Genomic DNA, 19,676 nt, shown 5'->3' on the forward strand with positions numbered 1-19,676 from the left:
ATGAAACTATAAATGAAACTATCTTTGTTAATTGTTATTGTTAAAGGGGGTAACGAGGGAAATAACCCCTTTATGGAAAATTGAGCTCTGTTATCATAACTGTGTAAAAATGTCTACGCAACGTAGGCCAAGATCGACTTTACGAAGGGATATATGTTATAGTATATAATAAACATAATTGTTCAGGGATGTCTATGTCTCCACAGTGTATTTAGATTGTGCAGAAATACACCTTGAAATAAGCCAATTATGTCTGGAGTGCTACTTTAAAACCAAATTGAAAGATGAAAATTGGTTTCCGGCACATTTGCGACATGCTTGATTGTTCGTGTTTTTCGAAGGTATGAATCAATATGCTGGTACATGTATGTATGTATGTATTTTAGTTCCTCATGCAAGCAGGAACTCGCGAAGAAGCCATCATTGGCTTATCAAAGCCGCAAGCTGACCGAAGTCAGTCTCTTGTAATGTAATGTAATGTAATGTAATGTAATGTAAATAAAATCTTATATAGCGCACTACGCGCGATGCATCTGTGCGCTTTACAAACAATCTAGAAAATACAATGCCATAAAACAATAAAAAGAAAAAACAGTAAATACAAAATACCAACTACAGAAATATACAGGACTATGAGATCGAAAAACTATTTAAAGTACTCGTGCAGCGAAAAGCGATAAAGCAAGATTGACTACAAAATCTACAAATTGAATGCTAAAAAGTGAAAATTCCAATTGAAATCTATAGAACCAAAAAACCAACACGACAGAACAATATAAAACAGATATAAACAGGAATATGAGTGGAATCACTATTTAACGTCCATGATTATGAACTGTCAATTGTCAACAACTCTGTAACTGGACGACATACATTAATCTTGGAGTGACTCGAACCGGGACCTTATGATTGAAAGGCACCGGCGTTAATCACTGAGCTAACACTCCTATATGCCTGGTGAGCGGATGACCTGGGGTTCGAGGTGGGGCTTCAGCCCGGTGTCGGAGTTAAATATATGGACCTACAAAAAATGTGTTTTCCCATTGAGCTTATGGCCTACATGTGTATTAGACTGCATTGTCCTGTTACTTCAATTGAGTGGCGTGCACAGGATTTCAAGTAGAGGGCTAAACCTTTGTGGAAGGGTCAGAGACGAATGAAGGAATTGAAAAGGAGGGAGTTGCACTGGGGTCACTGAAATGAAGATGGGAGGGGGTTGAACCATTGGCGGGGGGTTGAAATTTAGTCAAACGATGTATTATAAGTAATGTTTATGTCTATACAAGTAGCCCTAACAGCGATGTTTTGCTAATAAAAACTTTGTGTGAGGTTGAAAACAAAGGGGGAAGAGAAGGTTACCCCCGTAGTGGTGGTCCAATTCGTCCCCGGCTGAATGCAAAATCCGTGAGTAAACCATATCCGTGACTGAACCATATCCCATCGACAAACAAACCTCCCCTCCCCCTTGCGCACGCAACTGATGAACTTCAGCTGTTGAAAGCGTCATTCCTCAAAAGGAAGAGGCATCCTGCTACTTCCTCTCCTTACATTCCTTCTCCCAGGCCATATGAAGTACCCCACTGGACGGACGCCAAGATGATAAAGGTCAAAACTGGGGTAACACAAAAAATAAATTAATAATAATAATAATAACAACAATATAATCACAATGTGTCATAAACATATACTACTACTAGGAAGTACTTGATAAGAACTTGAAGATTTAAGGTTAGCAATGGTTCGTATATATTTTTCGTATATATTTTGCTTTGTATCTCAGTTATACTGTGTAGTATTTCAATGACGCTGAACTGGTAAAAAATACAAATGAAATAAAATGAAATAAAAATAACTACAATTTTAACATATGCATTCATGTTGAAAACATTTCACTATTGCAAGCAGTTTACTGTCACAGTTAGTTCATGGATTAATAAAAATATGATGATCATAATCATAACGGCAGTTACAACGTTGGGACTTGATCGTTCTACGTATACGTAAAACAATTGCTGTATTAGCAACACACCTGCTTATGCTCAGTGTTATTACCAGACTTAAAAAAAGCTTATGCAGCCAGAAGACAGAAGGTAGATATATGTCCTGTCTACAATTTGTAAAGGAGTCCTCTGGGAGGCCCCCGGACCCTTTGTCCACCTCGACCAGGCGGCCCATCGATCTTGGGGGCTCTTGACCTTAGGGACCCATATGCCTCAATTGCCCAATGGATAAGCCGGCACTGTACGTAACCCCATATAAGACGCCACATTATCTAACATATTCACATAACACATAACAATAGCGTCATCACACAGTTCCATCAAGGCGTATGTTAATCAGTGTATGACTCCGAGTGTTCAGACTCGGATGGACATGCATGGGCTTAGAATTCACTCTATAGACACAACCGTTCATCTGTGAAAAAAATCTGTGTGTAATATTTTCTGCTCAATTTTATCCTGTCTCGGATATGTGTGAACGGGTGGGGAGTTACTTTGAATATCAACGTGGCACACGTACAACATTTCTTTTTTCAATTATTGTAGTTACGATATTGCATCGATACTTGTTCACATTGCCTTGACTTCTTAAGAACTCACAGGAGGGGTGGGGGACGGGGTAATTCATGCTAGGAACCTTCACCCGCGTGATTATATTCCACTTTATGGCGGGGTGTGGTTCATGTGAGTGTCAGTCCCACTACCCCCCCCCCCCACCTCCTTGGGATGGAAAAAGATTTACAGGTGATAATTTTGTTTTAAGATAAAACAGTCGAAACATCGATAAATAACTGAAAATTTTTAACTTTTGAGTCAAAGTTGAAACTTTGATACCAAATTTGAAAAAAAGTTGAAATTATTCAATCGATATTTCGATATAAAGAGCCAAACATTCGAGATCAAATTGAGATAAATAGCTAAAATTTCGATATAGATAATCTCATGTGGATCACCGTAGCATCTACAAAGCTAAAATTCTTTAGGAGAATAACCCCCTCCCCCTCCAAACCCCACCGGTTTTCCCCTCCTACTCCCGCTCCACCACCTTCACATGTAGACAGCTAGAAGTTTGGTTATTATAACCAAACTATTTGGTTAACAAAAATTTATTCAATAGTGAGAGATATAGGAATTTATTTTTCTTTCATCTTTTGCTCTTTGGATTTTATTCTATTTGTCTTTTTGCGTTACTTTCTTAGTCATTTCTTTTTGCTCACAAACTTTATTGCAGCTTCTAAAAATTCTTTGCCTTGCCAAAATTCCACTAGGTTATCACACTCTTGTTTGTTGACTTTCTTCAGCAGGTCCTTCTCCCATCCTCGAACAATTCCTTTTGTAGAACGCATCGACTATAAAAACAAAATAACAAAAAATATATATACCTATATATATCTTAATAAATAAATGAGAAATCTACGGTGGTCATAAGGTGACATGCGAGATTTAGAGTTACCATGTTAGCATGAAATATTAATTTTTTGTCGAGATGCCGAGTTACGCTAACTTGACATCTCGATAAAATTTGTCAAACTGTCGAGTTACCATGTTACATCAAACTCGGTATCTCGACAGAACTGTGATTTTTTTTGTCCAGATACCGAGTTACACTAACTTGACATCTCAAAGTAGGCTATATAATTTTACCGACAAAAATCAAAATTTTGTCGAGATGTCGAGTTAGGTGTAACATGGCAACTCGACGCTTTGACGAATTTTAAAGAGATGTCAAGGTAGCGTCACTATGTATCTCGACAAAAATTCAATATTTGTCGAGATGTCGTGTTATGCTAACATGGTAACTCTACATCTCGCATGTCACCTTGTGACCGCCGTAGAAATGACACGAATCTATCATTCCTGAAATAATTGAGGACTATTACTTTCAAACTGAAGACGTTGGGACTGTTTCCCTGAGAATATTAACGTGGCCCAGATAAACAACACCATATTTTAACCAACAATAACATTAAACTTGTTATGTTGTTTTTCTGGCCCGTGACAAAAAGAAATAATAATCCACCCAAAATGTTCCACTAATCGAGTATGGACTCCAAAGTCCTTATAGGTTCGATGCTTCACCGGCATTTTATACCCTGCATATTGGTCAAACTAGGTATAGTTAGATGTTGGTTTCTCTTTATAGCCCTTTGCTCCAGGCGCGTAGCCAAGGGGGGGCGTATGGGGCAGCCGCCCCCCCCCCACCCTTAAGCATATTTTTTTTTTTTAATTTTAATGTTTTATGATATCGCTATTATTTTCAAAAGAGAAAATGCTAAGATGCAACTTACAAGGCCTGGGAAGTGCCATTTCCAGCGATCTGGGAGGCATTTTCAGGCAAAATTTTCTTGTACGCTTCGCGCCAATCATGGTGGCGCTACGTTTAGGTAGTTTGCAATGCCGAATCTACAGTTTCGCCCTCCCTTGGCAAATTCCTGGCTACGCGCCTGCTTTGCTCCAGCCAATGTTTCTGTGTAGCACTTGCAAACAAATGAATTTGAGAAGCCCTGCTGCAGATCCTTACCTGTGGTGGTAGCTCACTATGCTGAGCTACTCTGTGTCTTACTTCTTCATCAAAAGATCTATTCGGGAAAACTTCCGTTACAAGGCCGCAGTCTTTGGCTTCCTGAGCAGAAAGCTTCTTACCAAACAGCAGTACCTCATTGGCCTATAATTATCAAGAAATGGATATATTCACGATACTTTTACGTGTTCTATGTGAACTTAATATTTAATATTGACTGTATATGTGGTGACTCTTATATATTCACAAACAATCAATCATTTCTGTGAAATTCATAATTTAATATGGCAGAGCTAATCATACTTGCAGTAATGGAGAAGCAACACGCTAACCATTTATAGAAATACATCATATACTTGTCCTGTTAAAAAAGTTTAAAAATGAGATTTGTGACTAAAAATTAAGTCGGGCCGAGTGGGTATAAGAATCAGCCTGCACCATAAAAGAGAAAATCTGCAGGTACTCGAAACGACATGAAAAAACGGTAATGGGTATAGTCGTATGTGTATCATTGGCCACAGTGTCCCGGCGACAGGTTTGCGCCTGCGCATTAACAGTCATTAATGGTTTATATTGGTCATGACCGTTTACTAAGAATATCATCATAAAACAAATACTAATTAGAGAATTGGAAAGTAAGAAATGGAGAGCGAAGCCATGTGCCCTATTTTGTAGAAGTGGTCCTCGTAGGCCCATACCTTGTACCTCCCAGGTAAAATAAGCCCCTCCCTTGAACCTCCCAGGTAAATTGATTGTTATATCGATTGTATACGCCAACCATATTGTCCGTATATAGAGGATGAAATTCGAGTATGTCACTACACTTTGATTTGCTTTCGTAAATTTTGAAACTCGTTGGGTTTCTGAGATGTGAGGTTTCACGAATGCGAAAAACATTTTTTTTTTGTAAAACCATTTTAAACACCTGTCCAGCAGTGAAGAGTACGAATCCAAATTCATTGTGGTACAAGTGTTGTTACTTATATGTAATATGTGTTATCCTGTAGAAATGAAAAATACATTTCAGATCCAAATAGTGCACAACATTTAAATTGAATATTCAAAAAAACACTGTGAGGGCAAACTTAAGGTATTTTCGATATTATATATTACAAAATATTTCTTATCATAACGAGTACAGGAGGAAACGGGACTAAAGTAACCAAATATAGAAATCACGTCAGTTGCCATCGTGGCACTTTCTACGGTGGCTTATAGAGGACTTGGACAAATAATTTATTCGACCACTATCTCAAATTGTGCCTTTTCTATCTCAAAAAGTACAACAACAAAACAATGGGTTACGGATACATAAAAAATAGTTGGTTGAGCAGGAAAATCTACATTTAGAAAATGTTTTGTTTACCTTTCAAAATGTTGTTGTTGTTGTTTCTAAATGATGTGATCTATACAGCAACGGTTACACGGTAACTTTACCCCAGTATCAACTCTGACAGAATATAAGTGAATTTTATTCAAATGTATATGCCATTCTCCTTCCATCATTCCTGTTACCATTTTTATATCCACCTACCACAGCAAATACACAGACACATGCACACATACTCACATACTCACAAACATGCCTTGAATATACAGAGGAACTATAACATGTTGCTTCATTCACCAACTTATCCACCACGCAAAAATAAAAAAAGGAAACTTACTTTGGCATATCCCATAATCTTTGGGAATAGGTGGGACGAGCAGCCTTCAGGACCAAGTCCCAGGACAGTGAAAGGGGTCATGAATGTAGCCTGGCACAAAAAGTAAATTTAAAGGAATGTATAACTAACGTATATAAGGCTATAGCTTAATATAAAATCATAGGCCTCGATGTTGAAGTCATGCATGGGATTCCGGGCTTACAGGGCGTGCCGTAGCCCTAACATGCATATTAAAACACCGTGATAGACCACGCTTCTATACTGATTCATAATGTTGAATAAAGGAACGCCGGTATTGCAAATATACGGTGCCCGATACCACTGTGAGGCCACTTCAGACTGTGGTTATAAATATGTAAATATTCATGATGAACTATGGTGGCAGCCATAAAGGTTTTATCGCTTAATACCTTTGTAGTCGCCGCCCTTCATGAATATTGATAAGATACAACGTACGTCATCCACATCTGAGTGTAAAGATTGCAAACTCAAGATGATCATTTTTGACGTATTGATTCGTTTGAACTGAATTTATCGACGTTCAAATAATTAAAGTTCACATGCCTTTAAATATGCTATCAAGTCCAAAACTGGTCACAAATATATGTTCAAATTCCAACTAACATTTTATTTCCAGTCTCAAGGAATTTGTCCACAACTGATGTATTTCCTTGTCTAATGTGACATAGTATGCAATATCTGGAAATATTCATTTAGAAAATCGGAATTTTACAGGAAAAAATATGTGGTTGATTACTTGTAACACTTTTTTTTATGCCATGTTAAAATACACTGGCGACCTCAAATGCGTAAATTTAATCACTCTCGCCGGCTTCAGTTGGTCACGGTTAGATCCCTATAGAAAACACATTAGGGAAGGAACAACCAGTTCATATCAGCTAAAGGTTTTTCGCATTTGGTGTAGACCGCCAAGTAAAAATATTCTCCATACTGTGACGGAGGAACTTCATTTTAATAAATAAATGACATTGACCAATTTATAGCATTATAGTTGCCGTGTCTTGATCTACTTACCTTGTCTGATGCATACACAACGTCACAGAGGGCTAGCGTAGTTACAGCCAAGCCCATGGCAGGACCATTTACTGCTGCTATAAGTGGCTTGGGGAAGTCTATGAAACTTTCCATGTATTTCCTGTATAAAAGAACATTTTTTATTTACTGTTATTGTTTTTGTGTGTATTTGTGCGTGTCCGCGCGTGTGTGTAAGCTCCACAGAATGCACAAGGTGACTTCATTTTGTCTCAGCCGATTTAGTGGTCAAAATCACATGTCTGCTTGCCCCTGACACCTCGTGGGCCCCCATGGTACACTGCCCCACGGGGGAAGATACGAACAATGATGCTATAGGCACACATCGGTGTTACTTGTAGCATATAATTCCTGTATCCAGCAACAAAAACGGTCTACACAGCTCGTATACGTAGCTGAAGTTATCATACTATAATCTGTTTTGAAGATTTATATGAAATCGAACACTAATAATGGTATGCATGGTTTCATACCAGTGACTTTAGTCAGTAGATCGATATAACATCGATAACATCAGCTGATATACGAGGGGACAATTGTAAGGTTCATGATCATAGTAACACCCCCCCCCCCACCTCTCCCCACCTCATTAAACTAGGATATAATGTACTTGTGCTCCCACGACAACGAAGATAAACATGTTTCATTAATGTTCGATGAGTTAATCCCATCACCATTTTACATTTCACATCTTTCGTTTGTTTTAATTATTTACCATACTATCAGACTATGGCCGCCGGCTTGGCCGAGCCATGTCGGGCCACTGGTTCATATAGGTCACCGTAACAGCTATTAGATGTCTTCATTTCCCTTATATTCCCTTAATAAATATATGATGAAATACATTATTTAAACCTCCCATATTTCTTCGAGCCCCGTAATTTACCCTGGTTGAGTGGCCTGTAGTCCCCCCCCCCCCCACCTCACCAGGTATAGCTATAACATCACACTTCAAGTCTTCTCCTTTGTATATAAAAACTGCACAGGAACACGAAAGATGAAGTGTTTCTCTTCAATGACGCAATCACGAGCTCATGCAAGTCATCTCCCACCCCCCCCCTTCTCCCCAACTCCCAACTCATCATGATTCCTTCCCACGTACCCTACCACTTAGCGTCTTTACATACATGCGTTCATTTTGACTTTATAAGGATTCTGGTATGGGTTTGCAAGCATGAATAGGCCTATGTAAAACTTAGTGAACATGTAAACTTACTGCAATACAGACCCCCCTAGTTCGCAAGTTTCTTTGAGTTGTTGACGTGATGGAATGTGGGCCAAGTTGTTCAAATCATTACCACTGCTAAAGTATTCACCTGCACCTGTGGTAGTCAAGAGTTGATATGTATTGATATATATATATATATATATATATATATATATATATATGATTTACATATATGTTTACAGTATATATTTAGCATGCTCCTCACCCACCTCTCCCACCCCCCACATCTCCCCCACACACATATCTCCCACCCCCTCTCCTCCAGAATGAACGCTCTCCCGTCACCTCTGGCAAATGGTGAACATATTTGTCATGAAAATATGTAAACAAAGGGAAATTATTGCAAACTAACTAAATTCCTTGGAGAGGAATGTCACAACATTGAATATTAGCTTTTCGATTATACAGTCACCTTAAAACATTTAAAAAAGGGATGATACCATTGAGTATCTGGATATACCTGTTAAAACGACCAGGGTAATATTCGGGTCTTCGCTAGCTTTCTTGAATGCAGCAGGAACTTCAAAATACAACTGAGAAGAAAAAATTAATTCACCCGAGTAGGACCTTTCTTTAATCGCATATATGCATGGAGTACTTTTAAGAAGTGACGTTTAGGTTGTCTGTATTGTATGGCCAGACGTTTTGTTAGACTGGTTAAAGCCTCTCTTACTCCAGAAAGTGACCCACGGTAGGTGTGATGTCATAAGGGCATATGTTCTTTAAAATCCTAATCTATCCTAATCTTTCCAAATTATTAATCAGCAGTTATTTTTACGACGCTTAAGCGACCACAATTGTGGGAGAAACCAGCAAGGGCTTGTGGATTACAACTAACACGTCGGGTGGCTTCCAATTCAACATTTTAACTCAGATATATCTATATATTCTCTCTTTATTTCCGCAAGATGATAATACAAAAAATAATAGTACAAAAGCATCAAAATGTTGAAGTATACATACAGTCATCACAAGAACAATCTTATTTACAATGTAATCATCACTGCGGGGAGACCTGGCAAAAGCAATGCTTATATAAATTCCAGGCCACCCTCTATACTTAATTTAATTAATTGATTTACTTATTACTAAACTTAAACTTATATAAATCCCACCCACCCCACCACATAAAAAGATATGATTTTTTTTTCATGTATATATTTTATCCTTGAAATCTGATATGTTAGGAATGTTTGCTTATCACCCTTGTAGAAATGACTAAAGTCTTATAAAAACATCACAAATATATTTTCATATGATTTGCCATTTGCTGTTGCCAGATGCATTCACAAACTATCACAAATTTAACAACAAAAAAAAAACAAATAAATAAATCATAAGTCAATTCGCGATACAAAGTACTTTGCTGATGTATTTTAGACATTTTGAAATTGGTGGACTAAAGTAAACAGCATGTAAGTTTAATTTATACATTGATATGGCAAACATATGAAAAAATATCGTACTTCTCTGTTTAAGGAGTTTTTCGTGTTTGGACGATTCAAAGTGATTTTCGCTGCCTTCCCCTCCACTTCATAGATGAGGTATTGGAAATTCGTCATTTCTTCTCCGGCATCTACCGCAGACACGGTGTCATGTAATTCCGCAAGGGCCAATGCATTCACAATATTGATATATTCCTGTTTAGCATCTGTCTGTTGAAAGTATAAGGACTCGATTAGGGGATATAATCTGCACCCGAAGAGGGCGATTTCCTCTTGGTCGCGGGACTGCAGTGCCTCTTCTAACATACTCACCGGGATCCCTCCTGTTTTGTCGAGATACTGACATTCATGTCGGTTTCTCGATATAGACTGTACAAACTGGAGGTAATTCCAATGTCGAGTTTTGGTCAACTTGCCGGGGTGGGGGTGGAGTAAAGAAATCAGTGATTTACGAAGTATTTGAAGCGAAAAAGTTGATTTTCTGCGGAAAAGTTGATTTTCTGGTACTCTAGTTGCTAATACCAAAGATCCAGATGAATGATACCCCACTGGGGTGCAGGGCATCCCTAACTAAAAAAGAAAGGGGTATACTCCCCATTCCACATGTTCTTACGCCTTTGTAGGCGGTGCTTCCAACGGAAAATATAAACCTGCAGGAATTGACTTCAATCTAGATGAAATGTTCACGTTTCCTTCTCAACGGGAGGGGGGGGGGGGGTGGACAAGGGGCTGAGCATTTGACGACCCCCACGAACCTTCTTTTTAATATGGTACACTATTATCACGTGTATATATTTAAAGTCCCTTTTTTCCAATTTGCCCCCTTTTGAATGTCTACAGCAAGGCCCTGTCGCGAAGAGTTTCGTTCTGTCATTACAAGTTTGGTGCAAGGATATTTTAACCAGCAGACCCTTTGACATTACAGATAAGTTTTCCAATATTTTCAATGATAAAATACCGGTAAGGGTGAAGGCTTGAATGAATTTACCGCTCTCCAAATACAAATGATATCAAGCTGTCATTCTAGTGGTGTTACTTATAGTAACTTATACCTTCAAAGGAAATTATAATGTATATTTACCACACCTTTGGCATAGAGCCTAAGCCATTCCATGCATCCCATTTTGCCGTTTGTATAAAATCATCAGCGGCTGGTTTTGGTTTACTGCATGGTCCATCTGTGGCCTGAGAGGGAAGATGAAAGACTATAAAGAGATTTGCACATTAAAAACCGTAAACAAAATTGACAGTAAAAACTTCGGAACATTACCGTTTTTCGCCAAAAAAAGGTCAAAAAGTTGCAAAATGCCATTTTAAGATTTTTACTATTTTGAAGGTTGAACTTCTCGTGAAAGATGTTTTATGCTTGATAAGAAGGCAGAAATTTATGTAAGTGGTCAAATTCGTCACTGTTATGACCATTCTATGCTTCTAACTCACTGCCCCCCCCCCCCCCCACTGCCAAAGGAGAGCCTTTATGCATGATCAGAGTGGCAGACCTGTTCGAGCCGTGCAAAACACGGCCTTTATTGTGCCGGTGCCGGTGCCTTTCAATCATAAGGTCCCGAGTTCGAGTCACTCCAAGATTAATGTATGTCATCCAGTTACAGAGTTGTTTACAATTGACAATTCATAATCATGGACGTTAAATATGAATGTAAGACACTGACTTCGGTCAGCTTGCGGCTTTGATAAGCCAATGATGGTTTCTTCGCGAGTTCCTGCTTGCAGGAGGATCTAAAATACATACATGCATACTGTAAGGAACGTATTTGAAGAAATAAAGTTAAATTTACTGTTAAACATATTTTGTTTAACATCAGGGTAGCATGGTAACGATTGTCTATAGAATCTATAAAGTGGGATTGACCTTTGACTCCTTGTGTCTGATGTATATCAGAGGCCTTATCAGCATAAACAGGGTATACGATAAGGGCAAAGGATAAGGTGTGCCACAATGGGTGGGGAGGAAGGGTCGGGGAGAGAGAGGGGCGGGAAGCATCCCTGAAAATGGTTTGACTGCTGGTAAGATCGATGATTGTTATCAAAAGTGTTGTGGTTTGTCAGGTAGTCATGCCGTTTGTCTGGAAGATTCTCCCACTTGTTGGGAAAACGATCCCACTTATTAGCAACAAATAAAGTCTTGTCGGGGCAATTATCCATTTTACTGCTGTCAGGTATAAATTGATGATCGCCAGGAAGGAAACATGAGAGTACGTGCTGATTGACGATATAAGAAAACGTAAATTATAACAAATTTATCATAGAGATTACCGTCTGCTTAAGAACATCGGGCAATACTGTCAAAGGACACTGTTTCAATATATACATATACCAGCTAAACACTATATAAGGCGTATTACTGATGGTTGAGGATACCGTTCATTGCATTACCTGCTTAAATAGCGCATAAATTCTTAGCTTGGCTTCATTATCAGGAGCTTTCTTCAGAGCATTCAGTTGGGTCTGGGCTTTCGTAAAACCAACCTCGCTGGATGCTGCAAATGTTCGACAGTGGTTTGTTGGTTGCGAAAGATGTTGTAGCCTACTCCTATAGAGAACAAACAACATGAAAATATGCAGCTCTATATAAATTTAAAGCTGTTATGATATAGCAAAGTCATAAACACCAAACGCTGCAGGGTATAGAAGTTTAATAATAAGGGATGACTACGTCACAACTTTTGTAAGACTAAGTGAATGGTAACACCGTTCCACAGCCATATACGGCTTAAGATTGGAATAACTAGACGAGGGATTTTTACACGTTTAAGGTTTCATTCAATTGTAACATGGAAGCACTGTGAGTGATAGTATTTTCAAGTTGCGATCAGCAGTTATACACTCTTCGGCTGTAGGTATGAGTACTTGTACCAACTATTGTGGTTTTGCTGTAGTTTAAGGAACGTCAAAAGGAAAAAAAATGCCGTTGATGTACAAGAACACATAGTAACAGCTCATGAAAAAATAATCGCATGAACAGTGATCCACCTTAACAATCGTATCGTTATCAAGTGCAACTGAAAAAAATCGCATCATCGAATGTTTTCGTAACATCAGACCCAATAATCATAGCATGGCTAAGATACCGTACCACGTGGTACCAAAATCAATTTGCATTATATCACGTGAGTCCGTTACTGAGAACGATGGAGCCAGTATTGCAATCTAGTGCCATTACACACGATCTATATTAGTTTTTTCTTGTTTCATGATTTCATGTTCCCACGTAAGAAAAGTTTATAATATATATTACTGAAGATTACGGATAAGAATAAATTATCTGTTATATGCGTGTAATCAAAGCTATGGAAGTGGAAATAACCTTTCGCGTTATAACGTCTTTATAAAATGCACCCCTTTCTCTACTTTTTTTGTGCAACATTGTTCCCAATTACCGTTAACCAACAATTATACATACATATTGTCATAGGCGTAGTAGGAGGCTAAGGGGGGGGGGGGGCTGCAGCCCCCCAACCAAATATATTTGAAAAAAATTCGGGCAATATGCTAGAATTTTTCGGGCACCTACTGAAAGAAATGTCATTTGCAATGTGTTTATCAATGGTTAAACTTATATTATTATTAACATGATTATTGTACCGACTTCCCCAATAATTCTAACCAATATGGAAGGTTAATAACACGGCAAATGATTGTATGTTATTTGCATGCGATGTAATAACCGATGCATGACTATATGATATGCACATTCACATGTAGAACGCGCGCGGAGCGCTCGAAAAATTTTGGTTATATTTTTCGGGCAAGTCGTTACAGCCCCCCCCCCCCCCAATCAAATTGGTCTCCTACGCCTTTGCATATTGTGCATGCATAACGTCGCACTTACATATTCAGCCGCTCACCGCGCTGCGTATCGTATTAGAGCAGTGGCGTAGGAAGGTACTTTTGAGTGGGGGGGCTGAAGACTGATGGCCGGGCTGGGGGAGGGGTCTAAGGGATTGGATTTTTTTTGCATTTCCAGGTGGCCTCAGATGCAATTTGGTGCAATATAGCACACTTCAACTCCCACTCCATTTTGTAAAGAATTTTGCATTTTCACCTGGCCTTAAATGCAATTTGATGCTCCAAATGAGATTTTTTTCTCATTTGGAAATGAAAAAGGGGTTTTCTGACTTGCGGAGCGGGGGGCGGAATGATACTTCCGCCCCCATATTTTTCACTGGGGGCTGGCGCCCCCCCAGCCCCCCCGGTTCCTACGCCCTTGTATTAGAGTAATTTGGAAAATATGACATATTTGGCTTGACAAAGCTATTTGTTCATCAGGGGACTCCCCGCAGTCAAACAAGAAAAGCTGTTAAAAGGAAATTCCTTCATAAGTCCTATAGAGGTTGCGATGTTTAATACCCTGACATTTGTATTTGTTAGCAACCGTATACTTTCACCGCTACTTGTTTCATGTTATCAAGTTCGATGAAGTTCCAGTGAAAATACTCTTTATGCCCCGTATTATATGCAATATATTTACAATGTGTGTTATGAGTAGATTACATGTCTTCACATGCCATATATATTACACATAACACATTGTCCTAGACCTTCAAAGGCCATTGCGACAAGAGTATGTGAATTTGAACGGTCTGTAACTTTGTTTGCGGATCAAAGTACTGTATGCATATACCACAGAGATAGACCATAGACATGATTAAGGACACAGACCGTGTGGTACTGACTAGACTGATATGTACACTGCTATATCAGATAATGTTTATTGATATGATGATGACTTATTGAATTTGAATGTTAACTGAAGGACACAATGTACCGAAAGGCCATACAAAACTGGAGTACAGATTTTTTAATTTTGAAACTTTATTGAAAGTTTATTTTAAACCTTTAGGATAGCAACTACCAGACAAGGATCCAGGTGATGGGGAGAGTACACCACCTTTCAATTTCAATTTCACAATAAAAAGAAATAAAAATGTGTTATTCTTTATCAAACAAAACCTTGCTTGTACATCTATTTATAGACCTAATTTATAGTCTAAATTAGTCTAAATTAGTCTAAATTAGTCTAAATCCCCACATCTGGGACATGGGAGTCAGCTTCAGCGACCAAAGAACAACACCATCCTTGAAAAAAATATAGGGTGAAGTGTAGGGTTAATAAGATATAGGGATGATAAAATATCAAAATCATCTTATAAATGGTACATATAACAGGAAAAAATACCATGATAATGAACAAAATAAATTGAAAATCGCTCAATAATGAAGAAACATAATTCACTGGTAATTTATAAAAATAAAAGAAGGATGGGGGGGGGGAGAAATAATGGAAGTTACTGCAGTAATTTCTATGGGTATGATAAATTAGATTAGATATAAAATAGGGAATAATTGTAGTGATTTGAAGACTGATATCGTCACATATACTGAAGTGTTCCACAATATAAGTTTCGACTTGAATCGCCTTTACAAATCGTCGGAAAAGTCGAAGGTTTCGTCATCCGTGTTCCGGTTGTAGCCTTTAATATATGATCACATCAGTTAAAGTACCATTTCTAATACCCCTTCCTTCCTGAGCACACCCCCCCCCCCCCCACGCACACACATGTTACATATATCTACTGTCTTCTATACACTCTAATGTTACTAAAGTGTTATTCTGAATAGGTCTACAACTGTTAGGTGTAAAACACAAATAACATTAAAAGAAAGCCAAAATGATTTAAAGATAGACCCTTTACTTTAATTTACACGAAGAATATGCTAACCGTAATAACGCAGAACAGAAGTAAGAACCCTGTTTTCCGAGGAGTCGAAGCGATGACATTGTTTCTGGTGATCAGTTCCGGTGCAGTGATGAAGTTTTTTGTGGTAGTAACAGGAACGATGATAATTGTATAATGCTAAGACACCGCATGCTTAGATTGAATACGATCACGCCGCTTACAAAATGCAGATTGCACTGTCTGCTGTACAATGTAAACTGTCTAACCGAAGTTAAAGGTGTGATACATGAAAAAGTATGTCCTCGTGATGTTATTTATCTGTACCGAAAGCAAGGCGAACATTTGCAGCATACGGCACTTGTGCTGATAATTCACAGCACTTTCTTGACTCAGTGATAACCATTCCGGTCCCCATTATAGAGGGTGCGATACTACATTTCATTCATTTACGTTTCAATGCTAAAGTGCGAAACTCTTTTGGTAGGATTTGCTTCCGACTGATAAAATATAACATATTTACATCGTAACTAATTGACTTGAAAAAATATCTATGGCGTTATGCAGTTTTGATCTATACACTTACTATGTTGCAAGTCGATTTAAATATATGTAAAGAATGTTTTTGACAACATTTGTCTTCATAATAAAATAAAAAAATTGGTGGCCAAGGACATTAATGAGTTATATATATTTTTTACGTTTTTAAAAAATTTCATCCAAGCTTTTCTAATAACTTTGTAAATTTCTCAACAGAGTTTCTGATTCCTATTACAATAACCCCTTCTCCCGTCTTTCCTCATTTGATACACATGAATACGCATGCTCATGCGCGAGCACAGAGCTCCCATACGAACCGAAACCTCGAGCTAAACGTGGATAAGAGTTGTCATGGGTCGTGTGGGGTGGGGGGGGGGGTTTCTTGCAATGGCTAGAAAAATATCCCCTTTTCAAATCGTTCAAATCCGTAGTTTTGTACTCAATATAGTGACTATTTTTCTCTACTGATGTCGAATGCAAGCAGATCTGCTGCTATCAAAATGTTCGTTTGTTATCTTCCGAAAATAAAATGAGTATGGGTGACACTGAAATATGGAAGCAAAGAAGATGATGAATTGGCTCAAATTATGAACTTTGTGAGAGTTTGCTGACATTGCAAACGTGCCATTAATCGCAATTTATGAAAACTACAGTTGAAATTGTAGAAATATCTCATAAGAAAGAGCAATAACATAAAACAGAGAAGATCCACTACCCTGAACAAATATTAAGCCTCGATAAAATGTCAATTGTGAGTAAATCCTTTTACGAAAGTTGCAAATTATTGAAATAATTTGAAATCTGACTTTTGAATTGTTTGTAAATTTGTGTCACTTTTACCAAGTCACATAACTGGATAACCATCAGATCTACCCGGCTACAGCTACTTATTTACTCATTATAAGCCAGCAGAGGTGTACATACGGAGGATGTGGTGGGGGGGGGGGGTGTCACACGCCATCCTCCAGTGAAATCTCCAGTCTCAAGTCGATACCAAGTCGGTCTCGAAAATGAGAGCCGAATTCAACTTGGTTTCATACCCATGAACGTAGACGTATTAAATCAATGATGAAGAATAAGAAAAAGGACTACTCAATCACGCTGCTATTACAGATGGTCTCGTGAATACAAAGGCAGTCACTACATTGAAAAATGTTAAATAATTCATTGTAATGGTAGCTCATAATCACTTAAAAATGTTAGCTTGTAACTTTGGTGAACGGCATTAACCGGTATTACTAAAGTTTCATGCAGTTTCGGCATAATTTCCATGCTCAGAGTGCCAGGGTCTTTTTTAACATACTTATTTGGGGGGGGAGGGGCTTGGACTCCAGAAAGCTGTACGACCCTTCCAGTAGAGATGATGCATTAGCAAAACTAGGTCTAAATTTCTCATTGTTTCATGTTAAGTTACCCAACTTTTGCCGTGATCATATGTAAAATCTAGAATCTTTGATTCCTCTCTCTCCACCTCTCTCTCTCTCTCTCCCATATAGTCTCTCTACCCATTGATTGTTAGCAAATAACAAATCATATACGACTCGATCTGCTATTGAAATAAAGACAGATCGCCCTCTATTTATAAAAGAACAACAACAACAAAACAAAGTCTTCAGATACACATGAAGTGACATCTATCCAGAGATTATAACATCACAAGAATGTGATAATTAATTAATTAATTAAGTAGAACAGTAAAATGAACTTTCACAAACCTGAAACATATAGTCTTCATGAAAAGAAAATTTGTGAAAAGTTGATTTCACTTATTTGGGGCGACACTATATATAGCCTATACCTTAAATTATATCCGATTTTATACTTATTCGACTTGGTCTTAATTCAATTGTCCCTCCCTTGGTAAATTAAATGCATGAGGTAAAGTATAAAAATACCAGAGCAGTGGCGTATAGGAAGCTGGCAAATAGTGCAGTAGGAGGCAAACATTGGGTTGGATTTGGGGGATGATTTCCCAGAAGAAGTTTACTATTGTAGATGCTATTGCGGCCAAAATAGGACGTTGGAAATTCAAATTTAAAACTCTAAAATTCAAGGGAACTTTTCACATTTATTTTTCTTATGTTTTCAACAACAACTTTTTATGCAGCCACAAAAAACAAAAGGGAGAGAGAGAGAGAGAAAAGATGAATATCATGCGGTAGAAACATACACCTGTCACTCCCATTAATGGGGGGGGGGGTGCCTTCTCCTCCTCCCCTATTCCCACATCACTTTAAGCTGCCTATAGGTTCAATCAAACTGGAGTAAAATGATAAACTGTTCATCCTAATGGGAGGGTCTGGTTGACTCTTTGTCAACCCCATGAACCTTTCCCTGCGTATTGTGTAGCCTTAAAAGTTTCACTTTTTGATATTTTTTTGCATAGAGGAATTTTGTTCCCAATGTTGGCTTTGTTTATGTTTTTCCTTCTTTTGTTTTTTAACCAGGTGAAGAGACTCACAAATGAACCGTGTGTGGAAAGCATTCAATCAATCCTCGAATCTAATCACACCTACATAGCCATAAGAATACCGGCTACAAGGCAGCCATAAGAATACCTACATAGCCATAAGAATACCTACATAGCCATAAGAATACCGACTACAAGCCATTTGGCACCGATCGGGTCAATGTCCCTTTCATAATGATCGCCGCCCATCACCCCTTCCCCAACTCCCCACTTGTGACTTCTTAAAATAAAAAGGGGGAGGCCGGCAAGTAGAGGGCCCGCGGTGATTGCATAAGTTGCAACACTGAATGACAGCAGGTCTATGTGATTTAGTAAAACAATACAAGTACGCCAAATGAACAACGGGGGAATCAGACTGGGCAATTATAAACAATGGAATTGAACAAAGGAATTTACTATGACTAGAGTTCGGGATTCGAACCGATCGCGACCAACTAAAGGCTGGATAGCAATGTTGGTATATATGGTAGAGCTTTGGGCTTTCATCCCAGAGAGGTCACTGAATTCGACGCAGAATCGGTTTTAACTCATTTTTTTTTTTGGAATCCTGTACAATCTTTTATTCCAGTTTAGCGTGTGTTAAATGTCATCGGTGTAGAGCTAAATCTTACTAGAAGCTTCAACAATACTTTCTTGTCTGTCCCCAGTGATTCTTCTACTATTTCACAGACATCAAGGAGCCTGAGCGTTAAAATAGACAAATAAATATCTTAGTGTGCACGACTACGTTTAATTTAGAGTAGGCTATCAGTAAAATGCTTCTTTGATCAATTTCTAGCAACTTAGGGGGGGGGGGGGGGGGACTGATGACCTTTAAATGTAAGCCCATTTCAGTGAAAGAGAGTCTGAAGCTTCGAGACGCACGTGTCTCAAGCACCCCCTCCCGTGGCTATGTCCATGAGTGGGATGGGGGGGTTGGGGTCAGGTTTTTGAGGGGCGTGACGAATCATATTCCCAATTATGCAACATGCCAACGTCGCAAATAGTATTCACCGTTGTCATTAAATAAATGCCTTCACTTAAATTGAAAACTGATAAACTTGTAAGTGTGGATAG

General features: G+C 38.4%; 1 protein-coding gene across 1 annotated transcript; it reads right to left on the reverse strand.

The window, feature by feature from the left end:
* Window positions 1–1,853: 1,853 nt before the first annotated feature.
* Window positions 1,854–15,914, reverse strand: LOC139964700 (enoyl-CoA delta isomerase 2-like). Its single transcript, XM_071966555.1, has 10 exons — window positions 15,656–15,914; window positions 12,309–12,465; window positions 11,001–11,099; window positions 9,936–10,124; window positions 8,930–9,002; window positions 8,458–8,563; window positions 7,224–7,344; window positions 6,189–6,278; window positions 4,522–4,665; window positions 1,854–3,349 (listed from the first exon to the last, which is right to left on the reverse strand). The coding sequence occupies exons 1-10, from the start codon at window positions 15,712–15,714 to the stop codon at window positions 3,200–3,202; spliced, it is 1,188 nt and encodes a 395-aa protein (XP_071822656.1). The 5' UTR covers window positions 15,715–15,914; the 3' UTR covers window positions 1,854–3,199.
* Window positions 15,915–19,676: the final 3,762 nt, after the last annotated feature.

The sequence above is a fragment of the Apostichopus japonicus genome, chromosome 3 (assembly GCF_037975245.1).
Source record: "Apostichopus japonicus isolate 1M-3 chromosome 3, ASM3797524v1, whole genome shotgun sequence".
NCBI lineage: Eukaryota > Metazoa > Echinodermata > Holothuroidea > Aspidochirotida > Stichopodidae > Apostichopus > Apostichopus japonicus.